This window comes from Papilio xuthus, unplaced genomic scaffold (genome assembly GCF_000836235.2).
Source record: "Papilio xuthus unplaced genomic scaffold, Pxut_1.1 DF825946.1, whole genome shotgun sequence".
NCBI lineage: Eukaryota > Metazoa > Arthropoda > Insecta > Lepidoptera > Papilionidae > Papilio > Papilio xuthus.
The window spans coordinates 9,238,841-9,259,459 of NW_013532703.1; the positions used below are offsets into that span (position 1 = coordinate 9,238,841).

General features: G+C 38.4%; 2 protein-coding genes across 2 annotated transcripts; one reads left to right on the top strand and one right to left on the bottom strand.

The window, feature by feature from the left end:
* The first annotated feature begins 143 nt into the window (after nucleotides 1-143).
* LOC106124980 (uncharacterized) lies at nucleotides 144-10,137 on the top strand. Its single transcript, XM_013322045.1, has 36 exons — nucleotides 144-214; nucleotides 286-406; nucleotides 544-668; nucleotides 743-793; nucleotides 862-964; nucleotides 1,451-1,578; nucleotides 1,681-1,725; nucleotides 1,935-2,043; nucleotides 2,111-2,226; nucleotides 2,343-2,393; nucleotides 2,540-2,642; nucleotides 2,968-3,092; nucleotides 3,386-3,436; nucleotides 3,524-3,557; nucleotides 3,894-4,213; nucleotides 4,453-4,573; nucleotides 4,867-5,006; nucleotides 5,305-5,355; nucleotides 5,436-5,547; nucleotides 5,716-5,843; nucleotides 5,954-6,004; nucleotides 6,169-6,277; nucleotides 6,359-6,492; nucleotides 6,561-6,611; nucleotides 6,697-6,808; nucleotides 6,893-7,026; nucleotides 7,100-7,150; nucleotides 7,237-7,881; nucleotides 7,987-8,121; nucleotides 8,196-8,326; nucleotides 8,510-8,623; nucleotides 8,698-8,744; nucleotides 8,836-8,945; nucleotides 9,124-9,253; nucleotides 9,387-9,477; nucleotides 9,710-10,137. The coding sequence occupies exons 1-36, from the start codon at nucleotides 208-210 to the stop codon at nucleotides 9,929-9,931; spliced, it is 4,308 nt and encodes a 1,435-aa protein (XP_013177499.1). The 5' UTR covers nucleotides 144-207; the 3' UTR covers nucleotides 9,932-10,137.
* A 145-nt stretch (nucleotides 10,138-10,282) lies between these two features.
* On the bottom strand, nucleotides 10,283-17,240 carry LOC106124569 (uncharacterized phosphotransferase YvkC). The gene is made up of 16 exons (XM_013321382.1): nucleotides 17,045-17,240; nucleotides 16,542-16,690; nucleotides 16,164-16,300; nucleotides 15,860-16,001; nucleotides 15,474-15,618; nucleotides 14,824-15,087; nucleotides 14,397-14,528; nucleotides 13,878-14,027; nucleotides 13,095-13,259; nucleotides 12,651-12,870; nucleotides 11,865-12,106; nucleotides 11,638-11,789; nucleotides 11,276-11,503; nucleotides 10,812-11,001; nucleotides 10,562-10,679; nucleotides 10,283-10,493 (listed from the first exon to the last, which is right to left on the bottom strand). Exons 3-16 carry the CDS (start codon nucleotides 16,282-16,284, stop codon nucleotides 10,339-10,341), a joined length of 2,424 nt encoding a protein of 807 aa, XP_013176836.1. The 5' UTR covers nucleotides 16,285-16,300; nucleotides 16,542-16,690; nucleotides 17,045-17,240; the 3' UTR covers nucleotides 10,283-10,338.
* Between the last annotated feature and the right edge of the window lie 3,379 nt (nucleotides 17,241-20,619).

A 20,619-nucleotide genomic window follows, 5' to 3' on the forward strand; every position in this document is an offset into this window, starting at 1 on the left:
GAGGAGGAGAAGCACAGAAAGAGAATATTACCCTACCTATGCGTCCTTCTCATCCTCTCCTTATAAGAAAAGGGTGGGAAGGGAAAGAGGACTAAAATTAGACATCCAGAAGGAATGAACTCTTATTATTTTTGGAAGTCTTACTCATTTAATATTTTTTTAGTTCTTGTGCGGGATGTCGCAGATGTTTTATCGCAACCGATTGCTATGAAAAGTAAGTGCAAATGAAAACATTATCTTACTGGGACCTTAAAAATATAATATTTATATTTATTTAAACAATAGGTGGCGCCGCGGGTGAAAAGTATCCTATGGACTATTTGATAGCAGTAGAAAAGTCAATGGGAACAAAACCACTATACGAGTACAAAGGCTACAGTGAGACTTACGCGGGTGCAGCAAAGTCGTGAGTGTGATCATTACTGAGTAATCAATTTATTGAAATATTGAAGTTGAACTAAATTTCATTTTCACCATCTGGAGTAAAATAACAATAAGAATCAACAAAATTTTATGAATGAATTTGTCTTTTGTTTTAATTAGATTGCAAGCTACTCCAATGCCAGATGATACAATTGAAAATAAAGATTTGGAAATAGAAATTTTTAATGAATTGCAATCATCGTTGCCACCAAAATTAACACCGATAATTAATAAAGAACTAGATGGTAAAATACACAATGATTTGTCTTATTTATATTTCATAAGATTTAATAATTAAATTGGTTTATTTTGTTTTTAGCACCCGTTACTGAGGCTGCTACTAAACTAGCAAAAATAGGGACCTTAAAAGGTAACCAAATAATATAGGCTACTAAAATTTTCTGGAATCATATATTTCATTAAAAAAATATTCTTTAGGCATTGCTTTTGAACATTTGACAACTGCGATGAAAGAAAAAGGCGAAGAACAACTTGTCAAAAAGAAGGAGTATGAAGAATCTTACGCAGCTGGAGGGCATAGGTTAGTAGTATATTATGTTTTCAAATGTAAGATTACCTTTTTTATATCAAAAGGAGGTAAACGAGCGAGCTGCTATGATGTGATATCGCTGAAATAACGAAGCGACCGTTGCCCATAGACATGCATACGGAATTGCAAATGCGTTACCTACCTTTAATCGACGGACGAATGAGGAGGAGAGATGGAAGGATGCACATAAAGAAAATATTTTCTTATCAAATGCATCTTCTTATCCGGAAAGTCCACTTCCACTTCCCATCCTTTCCTTATAATAAAAAGGGTGGGAAGGGATAGAGGACTAAAATTAGGCCTACGGGACGCCCACTCATCAGACTGAATGCGTAATTGCTTCTACTTCACGCCTATCTTCTCTGTGGTCGTGGTATTTCACCGTGCGAGCCGGGCCAATTCGTGCGAAGATGTTAAAGAGGGCTCTACAACTGTCAAAAACTTAAGTATTATAAAGATGATTTGTTTTAACATCAGGTTAACAGACGCTCCAAATCTTGCAACTAAGAAAGTAGATGAAGTAGCCTACAGAAAAGTAAAAGAAAAACTTGAAAAACTTGTTGAAGATAAACCACCCCCAGAAAAAGCCAAACAGCAAATGGAAGGTTACTGTTTAGAATTTTCTTTGAATGTGCAATACCACAACACAAACCAATGATCTGGTAAATACATGATATGTTTTAATGTACAACATTATTTTCTTACAGCAATAATTGATGAATCTTCAAAATACTTAACCGCACCAATTGAAGGTAAATTAGTTAGTAAACTGCTAACTAGTTAAGTACAGAGGGTCTAATACGAATATCAGTGAGAGTGTTTAAGTAACGTCATCGACAAAATTTAATATAAATTGTGACACATTTTGTCGTTGATGTTACGAAGGAGTATGTCACAAATATTCGTGCTATGCCCTCTGATTTCTTATAATAAATTGAAATAACTTAAATTTTACGTACAGATGAACAGGATAAAAGACGTTTCTTAGCCGATTTGATGAGTAGAAAACAAGATGAAGTGTTAGCGCAAGAAAAAGCTTACAAAATTACATTCAAAGAAGGCGGACAAGAGTAAGTTTTGTATAACACTTATCTTCTATCTACAGGATGATAATAAAATGAAATATTTTATCTCCAGACTTTTAGAGGCTCCAGCTGTACCGGCAAAGCCGGTGGATCCACGACTTAAAACTGATTTGCAACAAAAAATAGGAGGGGTTGTAACCCAGAAGGGTTTGCAAAGTATATTAAAAGGTTAGTAATTTATTTCTTTTCTTATAGGAGAAGGGATGAAATGTGCAGCCATTCGCCTTATGTTTTCGTCGTTTTTTCAAGCGAAAGTTTTATTGATGTGCATTATTTCATTTCAGATACTGTATCCGATGCTGCGAGTAACTTAACAAATATTGTAAAAGGGAGAGGTAAATATGCTTACATCTATACATCAGCGTAGCAGTTCCGTACCACTTTTCCAGCAAAAAATTTCCCTTATTCTAGAGTTTCTTTGTAGCTGAAGAATGAATGGGTTTTTAATTTTAGATTACGTTTAAAAACTTTTATTTTGTAGGAGAAATAATAAGGATAATACACGATGATATGAGAACTGAAGCGAAAAAACCTTTCTTATCCGTTGGAAAATTTAACAAGACACACGACGAAGCTGCGGAAATGTAATCTTATACATATATAAAATTCTCGTGTTACCATTACCATACTTCTCCGAAATGGCTTGACCGATTTTTATGTATTAAATTTTATATTCATATTCGGTAGGTCTGAAAATCTGCTACTACTTATTTTTTAGTCGCGGGCGACAGCTAGTTAAATATATAAATTGTTGGTCATTAATGTTTTATGGAGTATGGTATTCTAGAAAATAGACCAAAAGTTCAATTTTGAATAGTTATAACATTTTGATTTGTTTTTATTTTAATTAATTTTATACTCCTGTTTCCTGATAACATTAATTCAAATCAAACATCTATATATTAACAGGATAGACAAAGCGTCAAATTTTAGCACATCCAATTTTGCACCGAAAATTCATAGAAAAGTTACCGATCGTATTAACGAACTGCCTATGAAAGGCGTTAGCGAACAAGCCAAGCCACACGTTCCAGGTATTTGTTACAATGTTTTATTATAATTTGGATAGACAGAGACAGCAATTAATTTGCCATTGATCTCTCTCCTACTAGCAAATGTTAGCAGAAACGTCTTGGGCTGATCCCAAATCTTTGAATGATTTCTTTCCAAAATATAACATTTTAGTACAGCAAAATTAAAGTTAGATTCTCCTACGTCATCCAGTAAGTGTAATGACTAGACAATGTGTTTGTTATTACAGTATTTTAGTAATTGAATAACTTGAAAAAATACAATATTATTTGACTACTTGTAATTTTAATTCCAGACGCAGTGGATACCGTTTCAAAATACATCGCTGGTGTCGCTACAAAAGAATGTAAGTATTCGTAATAATATTAAATGCGTATAAATTAATAATTTTGGTTTGTTATTTGATGAAGTTATTAGTTCTTTGCTTCTGCAGGCGGTCTGGACCCTAAGGCCCTTGAGGAATGGGAGTAAGTAATGTTTAAATATCTTTATTTATTTTGCAAAGATTTGAAGCTTTTTTATTCAGGAATCTTTTAATACTGAGGATGTATCGCTAATATTTACGAAATGCATTATTGTAGTCATTGAAAAGATTTTGTTAATATTAATATGAGATTTCTTGCTGTAAAAATGTAATACAAATTTTGTCAATGACGTTACGAATACTTGCCAATATTCATGCTAGGCTCTCTGAATTAATTTTTAAAATATATTCACCACCGTATTTAGCACGTAATCAAAAGTATTCATTATTTATTAAATGGTTTATCGTTTTAATTAATTTATTATTTGATTTCTTGAAGAGGAAGCGAGGCAGATAAACGTCGGAGAAGTAGCAGTCTACAATCAAAGCTGCCGTCACAACCCCGACTACCTTCGCAACCGCGGCTACCATCGCCACCCAAAATACAATCGCAAGAACAACTACAAGCGCAGCAACAACAACAACAGCAACAAAAACCGCAACAACAACCGCAACCGCAACCACCACCGCAACCGCAACCACCACCGCAACCGCAACCTCAACCGCAAGGACCACCTGAACCGCAACAGCCGATACAAATACGAAGTTTTCAGAAAAAAGAAGAACCAAAAAAACCCCAAAAACAAACAAAAGCAACAGGTTTGTATCTACTTAATTTTCTGTTATTATACTATTATCCCCTTTATTTTTTTTGTTTTATTTTGTTTTAAAAACAACATAAAAAAGACATTTATTACTCAATAAAATTACTTCGCAAGATATTTTAAAACTATTTAGTTGAAACTTTAATAACTATTAGATAAAATTAGATTCTATTAGATATTTGGGCTTCAAATTGCCTGATATTTTATCAAAATATAACTCAATTCCTACTGTAGATGTCGACATGGACCACGAACAAGCCGTACAAATACTTCAACAGAAGCTCAAGGCTCGAGGCGGTGAAATTTTTTACAAGCAACCTCATAACGAACTATCCCATGCGATGGCAGCCGACTGGTACCACATTTTTATACATCTCCATTTATACAAGTGATAGTATTGATTGAATTGATGAATGTCAAGTATGAAACCGTTATAGCGTTCTTATTTGAAAAAAAAACCGTTACTACAGATAATTCCAGTGTTGGGAGACAGCTATTATTATTATCTTGTTTATTTCTTTATTGTTAATTTTTAACGTTTACAACGCTTACAGCTTAAACATAAGAAAAACGAATCTAAATATTTGTAAAATGTTACGTCCAAAAATGTTCGGTATATTTTTGAAGAAAAAATTCCCATTTGTGCAGGATATCAGAGCCACCGCTGACTGCGGACAGGTCGGTGAAGGAGTCTTCAGACACGGGCCGATTGCAGAAGAAATTTGAGAGGAAATTGAGTGCGCTCGTCGCCACCGACACGCCGCCGCAACTCAAAGATTCCATGCAAGGTTACGCAATAACACTATGACTTCTAATACTTCGTCCCTAGATTGACTCTGGAGTTTTAAAACACGACAAGTCAAAATATACTTTTCTTGGTAGACCTTGAAGTATCCAGCATTATATTTCTATCTTAGTAAGTATCTAATAGTAGCAAGACTAATACAACTGCGTAGCAAGCCTAGCGTTCGGCTCAAGTCCCTCATAGTAGGGGAGGCGAAGCGGGGATTTTGGGATTATTGACTATGTAACGTAAATTACATAATTATTAAAATAATGCAATTTCAATTGTTCAATTTATTCCAGATGTTATTATTGAGTCTTCAAGGAATCTCTCCGAAAAATTCATGTCTAAAAGTAAGTATGCTCGGCTAATCTTGAACTGTATTTTACGTGGTTTTTGCTCAATCATTTCAGAATAAACGTAATGTTTGAAGGTTACAAGGTACTCGCGCGGGAGGCTGTCATTTCTGAGATGCAGAATCGTGGTAATGAAATTCTAGCAGAAGTGAAGGAAGACACCGAATCTTATTTCTACTCGGCTCAGAGGTGCAACCTTTACTCTAATGCAATATAACAAACAAAAAAACAAGTACTTTTGATTCTTACATTATGAACGTGCAGACAATCTTTAATTATTTCGTATAAAGATTGTTTTTTATAATGTAATTTCATACGTACATGTAGGTAATCTAACATCTTTGACTAAATGTTAAGGTTGAAGAAAAATAAGAACATTGAAGCGAACGCTCCTCGTGAAATGATTCAAGAACAGTTGTCACAGAAATTAGGAGAAATGATCAAAGGCCGGGGCACACCACGGAAAGTGGCCCCGTATATAAAAGGTATTCCTGTTTCTATGACTTATATTTATTAAAATATTTAGTGCTCTAAAATCAGATATGATTGTAGAACTTGTTTATTAAAATCCTTTATAAAATGTTCTTTGTTACAGAATATGTTCAGACGACAACCGGATATTTGTCAGAACATGTAACTATACCAGGTAAATTTTTATCCAAATTTGTCCGTGGAGTTTCCACTGCCAAAACACATGTACAAATACATATTTTTATCTCTGTTGAGAGAGATGTAAATGTGTGTTTTGGTGGTATAATACTACGTTATGAAGAACCTTGAACTACTAACATGAAAACATTAACACGTTAGATAAGGAAATCGAAGCGTACATCGCGCTTCTGACTGAAGCAGAAGTGGCTGGTGACACTCCGCTCGTCGAAGGAAAAATACATAAAACACACGCCGAAGCTGTAGCATAGTGAGTAAAGATGAATTGAATAGCCTCTTTGGTAATAGAAATAATTTTACATCATCCTCTATAAGTACTTGGAAACTTTAGTTGGCGTAAACTGACGACTTTCGAGGATGAAATAAAAAGACCAGACGCGACCCTGCAGTCGTCTATAGAGAACAAGCTCAAGAAGGTCATGGAAGATGTTACGCCGTCTGGTTACGACAAAACAGATCTTAACAGTATGTAATAATCTTACTCTTGCGTAAACAATTTTGTAGATAAATATTGATTTGGTGTCTTATTTCAGATGTTATCCAGCGTAATGCTGGACTTCTTACATCCTACGTCAAGCTGCAAGGTAGGTTATGATATACATAATAATAAATGTAAACGAAAACAATAAAAGTGAAAACAATTTAACAATTTTTGTTTATATTTTACAGAGGAAAAGTCGGAAGCTTTAAAAATATTAGTAGAACAAATGGATAAAGAAAAAGACGCTGTTCTTTTGCGTCACGGCACACTGCGGAAAACACATCTCGACGGCGCAAACCTGTTTGTATAAACATGTTTATGTTAAATACCATCGTTTTTCGTTTATTTTTTTTCTGTTTTACCATATTATTGTATCTATTACAGTTTACGGACAAAGACAGCTGATCAATTAAGCGTTACAAATGTAGATCCTGTTGTGTCCAGAAAAATACAAATAAAATTAAAAACATTAGCAAACAAAAGCTTTGCAACAAATAAGTACAAGGATCTCATTGATGGTGAGCATAGTGGTTCTTAATATACTTTATTAAATTAAACTCTTTACTTTAATCATTCATTTTTGTTTTTCAGATGTAGTTGATGACGTCACAAATTATCTCGCCGTTTACTTCTTGCAACCAGGTGCATCGTCTTTCCATTTCTCGATATACTTTCCTAAGGTTTATACTTTGTTAATATTAATATTTTTATTCTCATTATTCTTACAGAGATAATTCAAGTTTGCAAATGCATGAAGAATGTCATCGTCCAATGCGAGTTATGGTGCGAAGGAAGCTTGCGAAGAATCGGCCGAGTTTGTTCCAGAAGATCCCGCCACGTGGCAATCCAGGACGTGTCAGACGTGTGTCCAGGGCGCGCCATGCAGTTGGGCCCCTGCGGCCCGCGCATCTGTGGCTCCGGAGTCGAGATATCTATCAGACAGTGTCCACTAAAACACGCCAAGTCCTCACAAACATGTCCCGTCTCTAAACCTTCGCCCGGCTGCGGGTCAAACATCACAGCGGGCTATGTCTTATACCCCTCGCCTGGCGGACCTTTCGACAATATCCCGACGAAACTCTCCGCATCAGAATGCTCCGAAGAAATGACAATAGTAACCCCCGGAAGCGATGCCTTTTCCACTAATTATAACTCTTCGGGCAAAGATGTACTATACGTTGACAGCCAGCAGCCTTTTCCGCCGCTATTACCTTTTGAAAAGAAAACATTGCCCAACTTTAGATCACTGCATATGTTTGGGTCTACACCAACGGTGATAGTTGCTCGAGAAACGAATTCAAGTGTGACTGGAAGACCTAAGGTCCAGCCTCAAAGTTCATGGACGACCCAGACTAGGAATATTTATAGTTCACGTAAGTAGAAATTATTATAAATATTCAATTGTGCTCCGTCCTCTATTTTTGAGATGAGCGATGTTCACTTTATTCATGTCATTTGACATGAAATGTTTTGTGCAGGGACTCCGATTGTTACGACGGATCAAATGACCGACTGGCACTCTATGATGGTCAGCATTATGTGGAACGTACAAGCCTGGAAGACTTGGATCCATAATAGTATTAAGAAAATTTTAACTTTTCAAGAAAACAGTGGTAAGATAACCTTCAAACACTTCGTTTATAAGTTACATATTCATGTCTTTTCTCAATGTTGTGTTTCATCATAGATTTAGAATTGGATAAAACTTGGATCAATTTTCAAAGAACTACAACAACTGAAATTTTACAATGGACTCAATATAAGTCTTTTAGTCGACAACTAATTATACGTATTGCTTCAAAGTACAAAAACAAAAAGGTAATTAAAATAATTATTTATATTAAATTACGAATCCAATATTCTTTTGTTTTTTTTAATGGTATCTTAATTCCCCTTAGAATCTTTTTGCGGCAAACGCGCCTGTTCTACGTCTTCTCTTGCTAATAAAACGCTTGTAGCGCCCGCAATAAAAGTATGTTTTAAAATTACTTACTTCGTCAGATTGTATCACCGACAAGAACTACAGTGAAAACAAGAAATTTTATCGACACTCACAATGAAATGTTAGATCTTATTGAAATGTTTAACAGATGGACACATTGGTTGACTGATGCTGTAAGTTTTTTTTTCTTTATTAAATAATTTTAATGGCTTATAACTTATTTTACAAAATTCCTTTTCTATAACAGATAAAAGAGACGGACTTGCTTCGACAATTTAAAGATTCATCATCCGAGTAAGTTAAGATAAATATTTCCTGTATGAAATCTGTCACCGGCAGTATTTGGGTTATGAAATTTATTTAAACTTATAATTGTTTTTGCTAGACGATGGCGAATACTGAAAGAAAGAGTTAAAGAACATTTGAAAGAGTGGGAACAATGCAACGAACGTCTTTGTAGCCCTTGGGAATCGAAATTCAAGAGACAATTATCAGGTTATCATTATCCACGTTTTCTTTGTGTTATCAAACATTCAATATCCACGGTTACAGATGAATTCGATTAAAAACGAAACGAAGCAGAATGTTCCTGCAATTAACGTACATTTCAACGCAGTAATTTTGTTGTTATTATCTTTATAATTACGTTTGTATTGATTTTAATGTGTTGCAGAGTGGGTTCCGGGATGGCAGCAGCCGGGGCCGGTGTGGGTGATCAGCGCGTGCGGCGCAGTGCCCAGCGCCGCGGTCTCCGCTGGCGTCTGCGACGGCGAGGATACCTTTGTCGCGCGTACTACACATAAGTATGTTTTATCCATGATGTGGAAACATGTTTATACCGTAGATTTTCTACAACAATATAGAATATAGATAATTTGTCCTTGTTTAATCTACTAAATTTCGACATATAGATAATAAACATGGTGTTTGTTTCAGTTGTAAAATTCTGCCAGCGGCCCTTTGTCCTTCTATGCATTGTTGCGTCCTATACTCTGGAGGCCGGATATATCACTATACAAAATATCAGGTGAGAATATGCGTTATGTGTTTACTGCATATAAGTCATCGACAGTCCGAAATACACTGCATTCACATTTGAATTGACGTATGTCATTTTGAGTTGATACACGCTCATTGAAGGAGCCCTCTTGGAGGAAAAATCTTTAATCTAGGGTTAGCTTAAGTGACTATTTATCTCTGAGTATCGCAGTGTGTCTTGATTAGGGCGATGTTGAACTGTTACCACTTTATATGTGTAGGTGTTGTGCAACGCGTCAGTGGTGTGGCTGGCGTGGCGCGCGGGCACATTGCCGGAGCGGGCGGTGCGCGTGGGCGCGGTGTACGTGGGCCGCGTGCGGTACCGCGCTTCCTACCTACTGGGCGCGGTGGCTCCGCCGCGCTATCGCTGCCACGTCGTCATGTTCAGCCGCCCAGTCGCCTTTGATTGCTATGAACTGCTTCTCTTGGATGTCACCACTTGATGTATAAATGGTCTTGATAAATTTGTCGGTCGGAAAATTGTTGTAGATCCGCTCTTGAATTTTGAGCAGGTAATTATTTTTTATAAATACTTTGGTGTGATGTGAAATTGTGTTTTGACGTTCGATTCTTTTCGATTTGAATTTTTATTTTATTAGGTGCTAGAACTTTGAAAGAATTTTTATCCTCTTATTTTTTACTTTTATTATTGCAACTTTGTAATTTTTTTGCTTTTAGATTTTTTTTTATTGTTTTTGATACTGCTGTGACTTATTTTATTTTAGACATTTAAAAAATTTATACCAGTTTTATTTTATATTTTAATATTCCTTAATTTAATTTCATCATTCGCAAATAATAAGCAAAGAACAGTTCAATCACATTTATTCAATTGCTTCATACAAAACAATTAATCAGCTACAGTTTGAGCAGTGTGCAGATGCACTCTCTGCACGGTGCCTGTTGTAGCACAGAGCCGCACTGTGTCGCCGGTAACGAAGGCGCTCGTGGCATTTGTGGCGCCCACTATACACGGCAGACCGTACTCACGAGCTATCACCGCTCCTGAGAAAAACATGATAAATGAATATGTGTACATTATTTTGTATAAATAGATAAACCTCAAGTCTTACCGTGGGATATAAGACCGCCTAGTTCTGTGACGATGCCGCTCAGCAGCGGGAAGTATGGTGACCATCCGATATCCGTGGAGTCTGTTATCAATATGTCTCCTGACTGCAACTCTCTTATCTGTTTCAATATAACATATAATTTTATTAATTATAAAATACACACAAAAATGGCAAGTACTAGAATAAAAGCATTTTAATTTCCAAATATATCCAATTTAACACAAAGAATATATATCTATGATAGTAATACCTCTGAGAGATCTTTGACAACGCAAGCCCTGCCCACGACTTCCCCGCCGCAGACAGAGGTCGCCTGTATCGTGACGTCACCGGCAGTGACCGCAGGCCCGGCGGTGGGCACGGGGTCAAACCAGCCAGTGTTCACCTCCGCGAACTTGAGCTTACACCAGCCGGGGTACAATTGTTGACGCTGTATAGCCCTGGTTACCAATCATGTCATCTCTCATTCTTTAAAAAAATATATTTACAATCGACTGACTCAGCTATTAGAGAAGTCATCTTTTGCATTTTGTTTCTGTAATTGACGTAAACGCATATCGTATGCGATATTTTAAGAAAAAAAATAGCAATAATTCCTACACTTTTGTCTATTAAGAAATGTTGACTAAAATATTTTTTTTTCCAAGTTTCATCCTTACCGGTTTTATTGCACTTTAAAATTTTCTACATACGTATAAGAAAAAATATACTTACTTCCTCAATAAGGCTGGATTTCTCTTCACTATATAAGCTCGGAGTTCATTTAGTCTGAAGAAGAATATAAGATCAGGATGAGGCAAGTACCACTGACGTACCAATAGTTTCGCCAGTTTTAGTATCGACATTCTCAGTTTGTGTATCGCGAGGATCAAATGCGCCTTCGTTCCTTCGCGGTGACGAACTGAACGATGACATAAAGGTAGGATCCAACGAAGTGCTTTTCTGTAAATCAAAAGAGTAACAACAATATTAAGGTGAATTTCTAAAACTATTGTTATCAAGTTGTATATAATAAAGTATCTCATATTATAATACATGCATTTAAAAGTTAAAATTAAAAAATTATTATATAATACCGTGTGCTGGGTTTCTGAGGTGTCTTTAGAGATGCAATAATTTCGGCATTACTTTTGGTTATTTTATTTTCATCTTTGGTCATTGGCATAGTTTGTAGCACTTTTATGAATTCCTCTGGTACAAGTGCCCATGGTTTTGTCGCTAAATCGAACTGAAAATATTATAATTATTCCTAACTTAACTAAATCCAAAAATTATTTGGGACTATTTCAATTCTACGACTTACCTCCATAATAGCTCTGTGGCCATGTTGCTCTAGGAACTGGCATATATCCATGTGCACGTGAGGAAGTTTTTTTCGCAGCCACGTCATAGCGTCTCTAGGTTCCAGAACACGGAATTCCTCAGCTTTTCCGGACTCTTCCAGCTTCCTTGTAATATCAGCCAGAGCGAGAGGTACCTCGGCTGACAGCACATCACCAGAACTGAGCAGGAGGCCTATTTCACTGCAGTGCTCTGGTGTGAAATCTACATAAAAAATATTTAATAAATGTTCATTTAGTATTAATACGGTTAGTCAGTACGGTTATACTCAAGGTTGATTTGAGGAAGAACATATTCAATAATGAAGGGAAATATTTTTCACATTCATAGTGACTAAAATTTTACTTCCAGCGTATCTATTTCTCTATTAGTAGACGAATAAAGGAAAAAGTATTCAATCTTTATATATATAATACTTCTGTGAGTGTGTATGTCACTGAACTTCTCTCAAACGACTGGACCGATTTTGATGAAATTTTTTGAGTGTGTTCAAGGGGATCTGGGAATGGTTTAGATTCACAATGTTTTTTTAATTAATTTTTAATTTATTAGTAGTTGTTGATTTTGGAATGTTTTACATTGGATCCGACAGACGGCGCTACCATCGCAGTGTCAAATGGTCAGACAACGTCTGTCGGGTCCGCTAGTATATGTATATCATAAAAAGCTCTGAATCCTTGTACCTTATTAACAATATGTTTTAAAAAATTATCTCTAAAATTAATTGTAAGTAATTTATGAAAGTGACCTTCCTTCCCCTCCAGCAGTATACTCATTGCGATGAACTGTGTGAAGGTGCTTGCCGAACTGGTGTGGCTGTGGTTGGAGCTGTACCCCTGCATCTTCTCCGGCAGACTTGACACCAGCCTGTTCAAGTACTCCAGAGGATCACTCGTTTCCATCTCCAAGTTCATTTTATTCACTCGTTTGATCGTATCATTCATTTTCGACTTCGTCAAGATTACTGACTGTAACATAAATAAATAAATCCATAAAGATTTCAAATGACAGACATCAATCCGTCTTCTTTTTTTAGTACTCCATAAAAAAAATCTGTATAGCTAAACTTATACACTTAATCACCTACTGTCAGAATTTTGCACACTTCTTTTAATATCTCTATCTTTTAGTCTTTAAACTTATTTACTATATACGGTAAGCTAATTTAGATGCATGTATAGGAATATGGTACCTTAATCATAGATGCTATAGTGAGGGCTCTGTCTAGGAAGTGCGGCCGGCGCCTGTGCAGCGCAGTACTGACGATGTTGTCATCAGCGACCTTGTGTCCGTGCACCGCCATCTCTATCATACGTATACCGATGTCTATCTGAGGCGGCATACGACGGTATACCGACTGGAATATAAATTGTACCTACTTTACTAAATTATACTTACTTTATATTTACCCTCAGGGATGCAAGTGTCCAACCGACACTCAGAGTAGCCTATTTTGATTGATGGATTGCATCCTACATACGTCGTAAATACAGAAGTTTTTTACGAATGCCGTCATATCATCACCATCATCATCATCAGCTCACTATACGTCTCGGGGGGCTCGGAGCCTACCCTAAGTACCCTAAGTAAGGGTGATTAGGTCATAGTCAACCACGCTGGTCAAGTGCGGGTTGGTTGACTAAACACATCTCTTTGAATTTCTTCTCAGATATGTGCAGGTTGCATCACGATGTTTTTCTTCACCGTAACAACGTCGGATGTACATATGTAAATCGGAAATCGAAAAACATATTGGTACATGGCGGGATTCGAACCCAGGACCTGCTGATTGCAAGCCAAGTGCTTGACCACTGAGTCACCGACGCTCATGCCGTCATATGCATATGAATAATTTAAATGCGAGAAAATCATACAATATATTTTTTTAACCTCGTTTACACGTTTCTGTTGCATTTTTGTCAGGAGAGCTGTGAAAATCTATGTTTAAAACTTGGCAGAGAAAAATTCAACTTACGTTGTAAAGAACAAGGGCACATCTGTTGTGTGATACAGCGACACTGCGGTCGTAGTGGTCACCATTGCATCCGATCACACTGTCGATACCTTTTTGCAGAGGCGTCACCACCAGGTCGTAAGTCATAGGTGTTATAGGTTTTGGAAGTACCTGCAGAAAGACAAATTGACATTGACTCTGTTATTGTGGGTAGATATGACAGAATATATAAAATAACACACAAAAGACACGACCAGATGATTTGGTAGGCTTCACTTTTGGTCACCAAAATTTATTAAAAATTAAACAAAAAACGTTTTACTAATACTAAGGACTTTTTGTCATTGTTAGTGAGAATCCTTTGTCCTGAATGCGCTTACATTACAAAGTCGACTGTCAGAATGATTAGTAGGGGGGGATATAAACGTCGACATTTAAATAAGGCTAATGTTGGGCCAGTACACCGGCACAGTGTCGGATTTTCTTCCTAACAGAACTAAGGAATTACTTGATTGATTAAATGATCTGAATGAAGACTACCTCTCCTGTGTTAGCGAATGTGAGTAACTCGTCGTCCGACATGATGGGAAAATCCAGTTCGTGCAAGAGTTCCTCCTCTGTCCAGCGCTCTGACGACGTGATGGGACGTGCTTGTAACAAATATATGACATCCTAGAAGATATCATAAAATAAAACTTAAAAGCGTTTAATAAACAAAATACCAGTACATCATCTTCTCTGCTTCTGATTCTATTCTTTATATAAAATATGGAAACGTATTTCTAACGTTTGATGTTCCTTAATATAGAAGTAATCATTTAACATTATAAGCTGTTTTTCTTCCTTATATTCTAAAATTAATGAAAGATTTTGATAACAGTTCAAATTTTAATATCCTTAATTTAAAAAGTCCATTGATTATCTCATTTTTCCTAGATTCGATACAACATATATTAAGTATACTTACATCGCAAATAGCCCATTCAATATCTCTACCGGCACCCCACAATTCTTCTTGTGAGACGCCTATTTTTGCCAGCTTTAATATCTCCGAAACAGTCAGGCAAGGTACTTTGCGCTCTTCTTCGGACACCATTTCTACAGTCACACCATCGCCATCGGGTTTTACTCGTTCTTTCTTCGATCCCAGATCGATTTTAGCTATCCTTAGTTCGTTTGTTTCACGCTTTACTATTATTGAATCAGGTTCAACTGAACCAGATACCACACTCTAAAAGATTAAAAAAATAAGTTGTAAAATAATACTTAAGAATTAGACACTTTTGATGTGATCAAAATACTTGTTGCTAGTTTTACTTATCTTAACTCTGTTTAAGTATTTACGTTTAAGATTACCTAAGTAAGGACACCAACACGCAATATCGGCGTTAGGGTAGGGCCAGGTGGGGCGATCACCCAGGGCAATAGGACTGCGGTTTAAAGCCTGCGGTTTTAAAATACTTTATCTTTGGAAGATTTCCCTCGATATAAAAAAGGAAACGCCACAAAAATCTCAACCAGGGCGCCGAAAAAGCTACAAACGGCCCTGCCAACATGTTTTGGTTAAATTTTGTTTATTTGTTGGACATAGAAATGAGGCTAAATATTTGTATATACCTCTCCAAGGCCGTAGTTAGCAGTGATGAGAAGTGTTGAAGGGTCACCGAGAGGGTGTCGTGTGAACAACACACCAGCAGCGCGCGCTCGCACTAATGCCTGTACCACAACCCCGCCTCCGCACGAACACGGTTGACCGTTTTGTCTGCGTATACATAACAACACTGATACTCAGAGAAGTTTATGGATTTTTCAAATCTCTTAGTGTTATATTTTTTTTACTAAATCATACAGAAGTGTAGCAACTCTATGTTTTCTATATTATCGTTAATTTAAATCAATGAACATACTTTTTAACTTTCTTTCCATTTATGTAACTATGTAGTTCAAATTAAATATTTATTTATAGCTTATTCCTTTTTTATTATTATTAGTTAATAAATTACCGGCGATAATAAGCGCTGTTAAAGGCGAACATGGAGGCCCAGCAGCGCCGCACCGCGCGCAGCACCTCCGCCTCGCCCACACAGCCCAGCACCGTCTCGTTCTGTCCAGCTGCAGACGTCGCCTCGCTGTCCTCTCCCACACCTGAACCCACCACCAACTTGTGAAAACTGACCTTTGTCATTTACTTATTTAATTGCACTTATTCGATATTTTGTTAAGGTGACAAAAGTGATATTAAAGACGTCAAAAATGACCTAACTTACTCTTAAATCACTACCTACTTGAATTAAAGAAACTTATTACCTGATGATCTCACTGCAAAGCGTTCTTCTATACTTAAATTCTGTTCCTTAATTTTTATCCTTAAATCATTCAAGTGCTTCAATACTTCTTCTTTGATATCTTCTGATATATCAGTTTTCATAAATAACTCCACGGCTCTGAAAGTTTGATGTAAATTTTTAGAGACCATTTCGATTTTAGCTCTACTAGTGCCCTGGGCGAAATTTCTACGGCGCCCTCTTTTTTTTACCATATCTGGAAGAATGTAATTCGCAGGCCTATGTCTCTGTCAAGCGCCTTAGTCGGTCGCCCAAGCGTCCTACCCTAACGGCGACCCTGATTTCAATTGCCTTACTTAATTGATTTTCCTATTTTTATCAAAACGATCGTTGAACTCACGTCTCACATTTTTGTTTAAAAATGTTTTCATCATAGTCTTCATTAGCAGCCTCGATGCCTTTTATAGCCAGAACTAACTCCGGGTAAACTTCAAGTTGCCTTTCCAACGCCTTTGTGGTTAAACAGAAACCAGGCGGCACTTTGTAACCCTAGAAATATTACATTTATTAACGTAACTTTTACAATTTTAACTAACTACAGAGAAAAACCTTTTACAATGAAGGCTTGTTTACCGTCGAGTCGATCGGCCTACCGATGGAATCTATAAGACCCCAAAGACCAATTGGAAATGTATCCGTTGACTGGCCGATCGGTCCAACGGCAAAGACCCTATCAAAAGTACCGGTATAAAAAATTGGTACCTAAGATGAGTTATGCCGGCATGTATTGTTTTTGGCTACCTTTAAATTTTCTACAGATATCTTCAATGTTTCAATGAATTTTATAAAATATACGTAAAGAACCTCAGTATTCCTAGAGAAATTATACTAAAGACATTGTACCTCGTCGTGCTGCACAGAAGCTAATAGTGCTAAGGAGGCTCCTTTCCCGCCGACGTACGCAGGGCACGTCGCAGCACTGTCATCAAAACTCAGACAGTATCCCACTGCACCTGCCTTGTCTTCATTCAACCATTTTAAAATATGTGTCTGTGGTGCTTGAGGGGTAGGCGCTTTATCTGGAAATTGTAACCGAGTAACATACTGTTATCTCTCTTACTCTCTTTATGACAAGAGATAGAGTGTGCAGTAAACAATAATAGAACTGGATTACGTAAGGATCCAAACTTTTTAAATCAAAGAGGTTTTACTGTAGAGTTCTTAATTCCTTAATGAACCCAACAATCTTGCTTTTATAAATGCGAATGTATAGATGGATGGATGGTTGTTGGTTACAAGGTATCTCCAAAACGGCTTCATGGATCTTGATTATAAACACTGGCTACTTAGTAAGTTATGTTTATTTTGCGTGCAAGAAGTCGCGGGTAAAACATGTACTATGTATATATAATATATTATAGCACCGCGTCGACATCACGCCACCTCACGAACTGTTCGCGCCCCGCCTCCGTCCCGGCATTCCGCCCGGCTGCGCGCCCGCCGTAGTTCCCTCGTTCCCTTAGTTAGCCGCGAGCCTTGACTTTGTAAACACGCGTACGCGCACGACTGCCGGGACGCCGCCGCTGTCCTAACAACGATGTATTGATTACGTACTACACTGTAATATTATTCAATTAATTAAAAGTCTTATCTTCCAAACGGTCTTTCACTATAAGTGGCAACCCAACGTGGAGCTTTAATAAAAAAAAACAGTTCAGTTTAAATGTTGTTACTAACTGTGCTCGTGTATTGCAGTGGACTTGTCGAGACATGTCTCGACGTGCGTAGTAACTGTTGCTAGGTTTTGTTTCGGGTGTACTGTACCTGTACCTAGGTTACATTATCGGATCGTCGTATTTTCGTGTTTAGTCGTGTGTGTAAACGACTATTACGGCATCCGCGCACGTTAATTATTACGTAATCATTTACATTGTTGCGTCATTCGTCGTAAGAACATTTTTTTGTGAAAACCAGTGACAATTATTGTTTAATAACTTACTTCTAGTGTCAGTCTATAGTCTTTAGTTTTATGGACGCGGTTAACTCAAAAAGAAAAAAAATATTTTGTTTGAACTATTTTGTATACTTACGAGTGTGCCGACCGACTAAGTTTGAGTTAGGTTAAAGTACTTTTTGTTCAAGAACTGTGACCTGTGTTTTACTGTGTCATTATGGTGTTAACGCGATCACGTGCTGCGAGTCCCGCGTCTGCCGCGGCCGGTGTTTCGCCTGCGGGCGTGGCGCCGCCGTTGTTCCCGGTAGATGGCGCGCCGGAGTCGACGCCGCGCGACCTGCAGGCCGCGCCGGCGCCGCCAACGACTACCTCGGGGCACAGTGATGCCGTTGTTGCGGGTCAGGGTCACGCCCTACCGCCGCCGCCAGCTGCAACTGCCGCTGAGGCTTCGATCACCATGACCACAGAGCAGCTAATGCTATTGATAAACAGGCTAAGTCAAGCAGCTCCTGTAAGTACTCCTACACATATTTCCGGCAACTTTGCGAAGTGCTCTACGCGGTTCGATGGACACAAAACAAGCGACGTATTAGCTTTCATCGATGCTGTCGAAGTATACAAATCATGCGTAAATATGAGCGACGATGTCGCGCTGCGAGGTTTGCCCATGTTATTGACGGGGATAGCCGCTACTTGGTGGCAAGGCGTCAAAGACAGCACCCCGACATGGCAAGACGCATTAGAATCTCTAAAGCAGACCTTCGGGCCTAGGCTGCCCGCGCACAGAATCTTTAGAATTATTTATGAACGCGAACAGCGGATTAACGAGACTACAGATTTATTCGTCTGTCACATCAGAGCATTGTTCGCGCAACTTCCGCAACGTTCTCTCACGGAAGAAGTACAATTAGACATGACGTATGGCTTGTTAAACAAAAGAATACGCGAAAAGGTACCTCGTTCTAGTCTTACTTCGTTTGTAGAATTAATAGCGCAAGCGAGACGTGTAGAAGACATCCTTAATGAGTCTCGCCCATCGAATACAACGGTAGACGTCAAACCGGCAATATCCATGTTACCATCGAGCAGTGCTCAGTCATCGATTACGCCGTCGTCAGTACCTAGTAGGCGACCGCAGTGTGCTTACTGTAAGCGCTATGGACATCTCAAGGAGGCATGTCGGAAATTGGCGGGAAAGTCTTTTGAAGCCAAAGAGGGCGTAACAGAGAGGAAAGAACCGACAGTTACGTGCTTCGGGTGCGGTGCGCCAGGGCGTATACGTTCGAACTGCCCGACATGTAAAGAGAAGAAACCGGTAGAAACCGTATCGAGTTCGTTCCAATCAGTATCCGCGTGTGATAAAATAGATTCGCGAGTGCGTCCCGTGTTAAAAATAGAAATTAATGGTGAAATAGGTACCGTGCTTGTGGACACAGGTGCTAAGCACTCTATAGGTAGTGTTAGCTTAAGAGCTCACTTAATCAAGTATGGTCATCAATTTGAAAATGTATATGTAGAACTTAAGTTTGCTGACGGACACATGTGTGCGCAAATTGTTGAATTAGCACACGTGAGCGTAACAGTTTGAGGGGTACCGCGAGTTGTTGATTTTATTATGCTTCCCGACGCGACTGAAAGTTTATTAGGGATGAATTTTATTCAGGAGTTTGGCGTGTTACTCGACTTTGATCTCGGTACGTGGTCTGTGAGACATGATAGGACTCCTCAACCTATCATTTTTGAAACTCGCTGTTTTAAACCACTTCATTGTTCGTCTGTGGGTCTTCGCAGTGACGAAGGTACCCATCTGGTTTCAGATGAACGACAGCAATTATCTGACCTCCTGAATGTCTACGAGGACATTTTTACTCCGGGGGGAGGACCTACTCAATTTGCTGTTCACCGAATCGATACTGGAGATGCCGCGCCAATTGCTAGCCCGCCATACAGGCTTAATCCCGCGAAGGTTGAAGCAGTTATGAAAATGAAGCCTCCGACGAACCTGAAAGGGTTGAGGACATTCTTGCAAACTTGCGCGTGGTTCCGCAAGTTTATTCCGCAGTTTTCAGATATAGCGCGGCCCTTGTCGGACTTGACAAAGAAGAACCGACGTTGGCAATGGGGGGAGGGAGAGCAACGAGCTTTCGACGAGCTGAAGCTTCGGTTAACCTCTAGCCCAATTCTACGCCAACCAAACTTTGAAGAGCCGTTTACTCTACGAACCGACGCTAGTGGATATGCGTTAGGCGCCGTATTGATGCAGGGTGAAACCCCTAAGGACGAGCGTCCAATAGAGTACGCCAGCAGGTTGCTGACCCCTGCTGAGCGCAATTATCATACTACAGAGCGAGAAGCCCTTGCAGTTGTGTGGGCTTTGGATAAATTCCGCTCGTACGTAGAAGGAAGTCATGTTAAGATAGCTACTGACCATCAACCGTTAAAGTGGCTTTTGACTCTGAAGACGCCTAGTGGTCGTCTGGCCAGGTGGGCCATGAAAATACAATCGTACAATCTGGACATTGAG

What these genes read in the sequence shown, in the direction of transcription:
- LOC106124980 (XM_013322045.1), top strand. An exon ending in CTTAACCGCACCAATTGAAG is followed by an intron (nt 1,726 to 1,934) that starts GTAAATTAGTTA and finishes TTTTACGTACAG; the next exon opens with ATGAACAGGATAAAAGACGT. An exon ending in CACGCCGAAGCTGTAGCATA is followed by an intron (nt 6,278 to 6,358) that starts GTGAGTAAAGAT and finishes TGGAAACTTTAG; the next exon opens with TTGGCGTAAACTGACGACTT.
- LOC106124569 (XM_013321382.1), bottom strand. Translation starts at nt 16,284, where the DNA reads ATGAAAACTGATATATCAGAAGATATCAAAGAAGAAGTATTGAAGCAC. An exon ending in CTTTGCAGTGAGATCATCAG is followed by an intron (nt 16,002 to 16,163) that starts GTAATAAGTTTC and finishes TGGTGGGTTCAG; the next exon opens with GTGTGGGAGAGGACAGCGAG. An exon ending in AACAGCGCTTATTATCGCCG is followed by an intron (nt 15,619 to 15,859) that starts GTAATTTATTAA and finishes ATGTATACGCAG; the next exon opens with ACAAAACGGTCAACCGTGTT.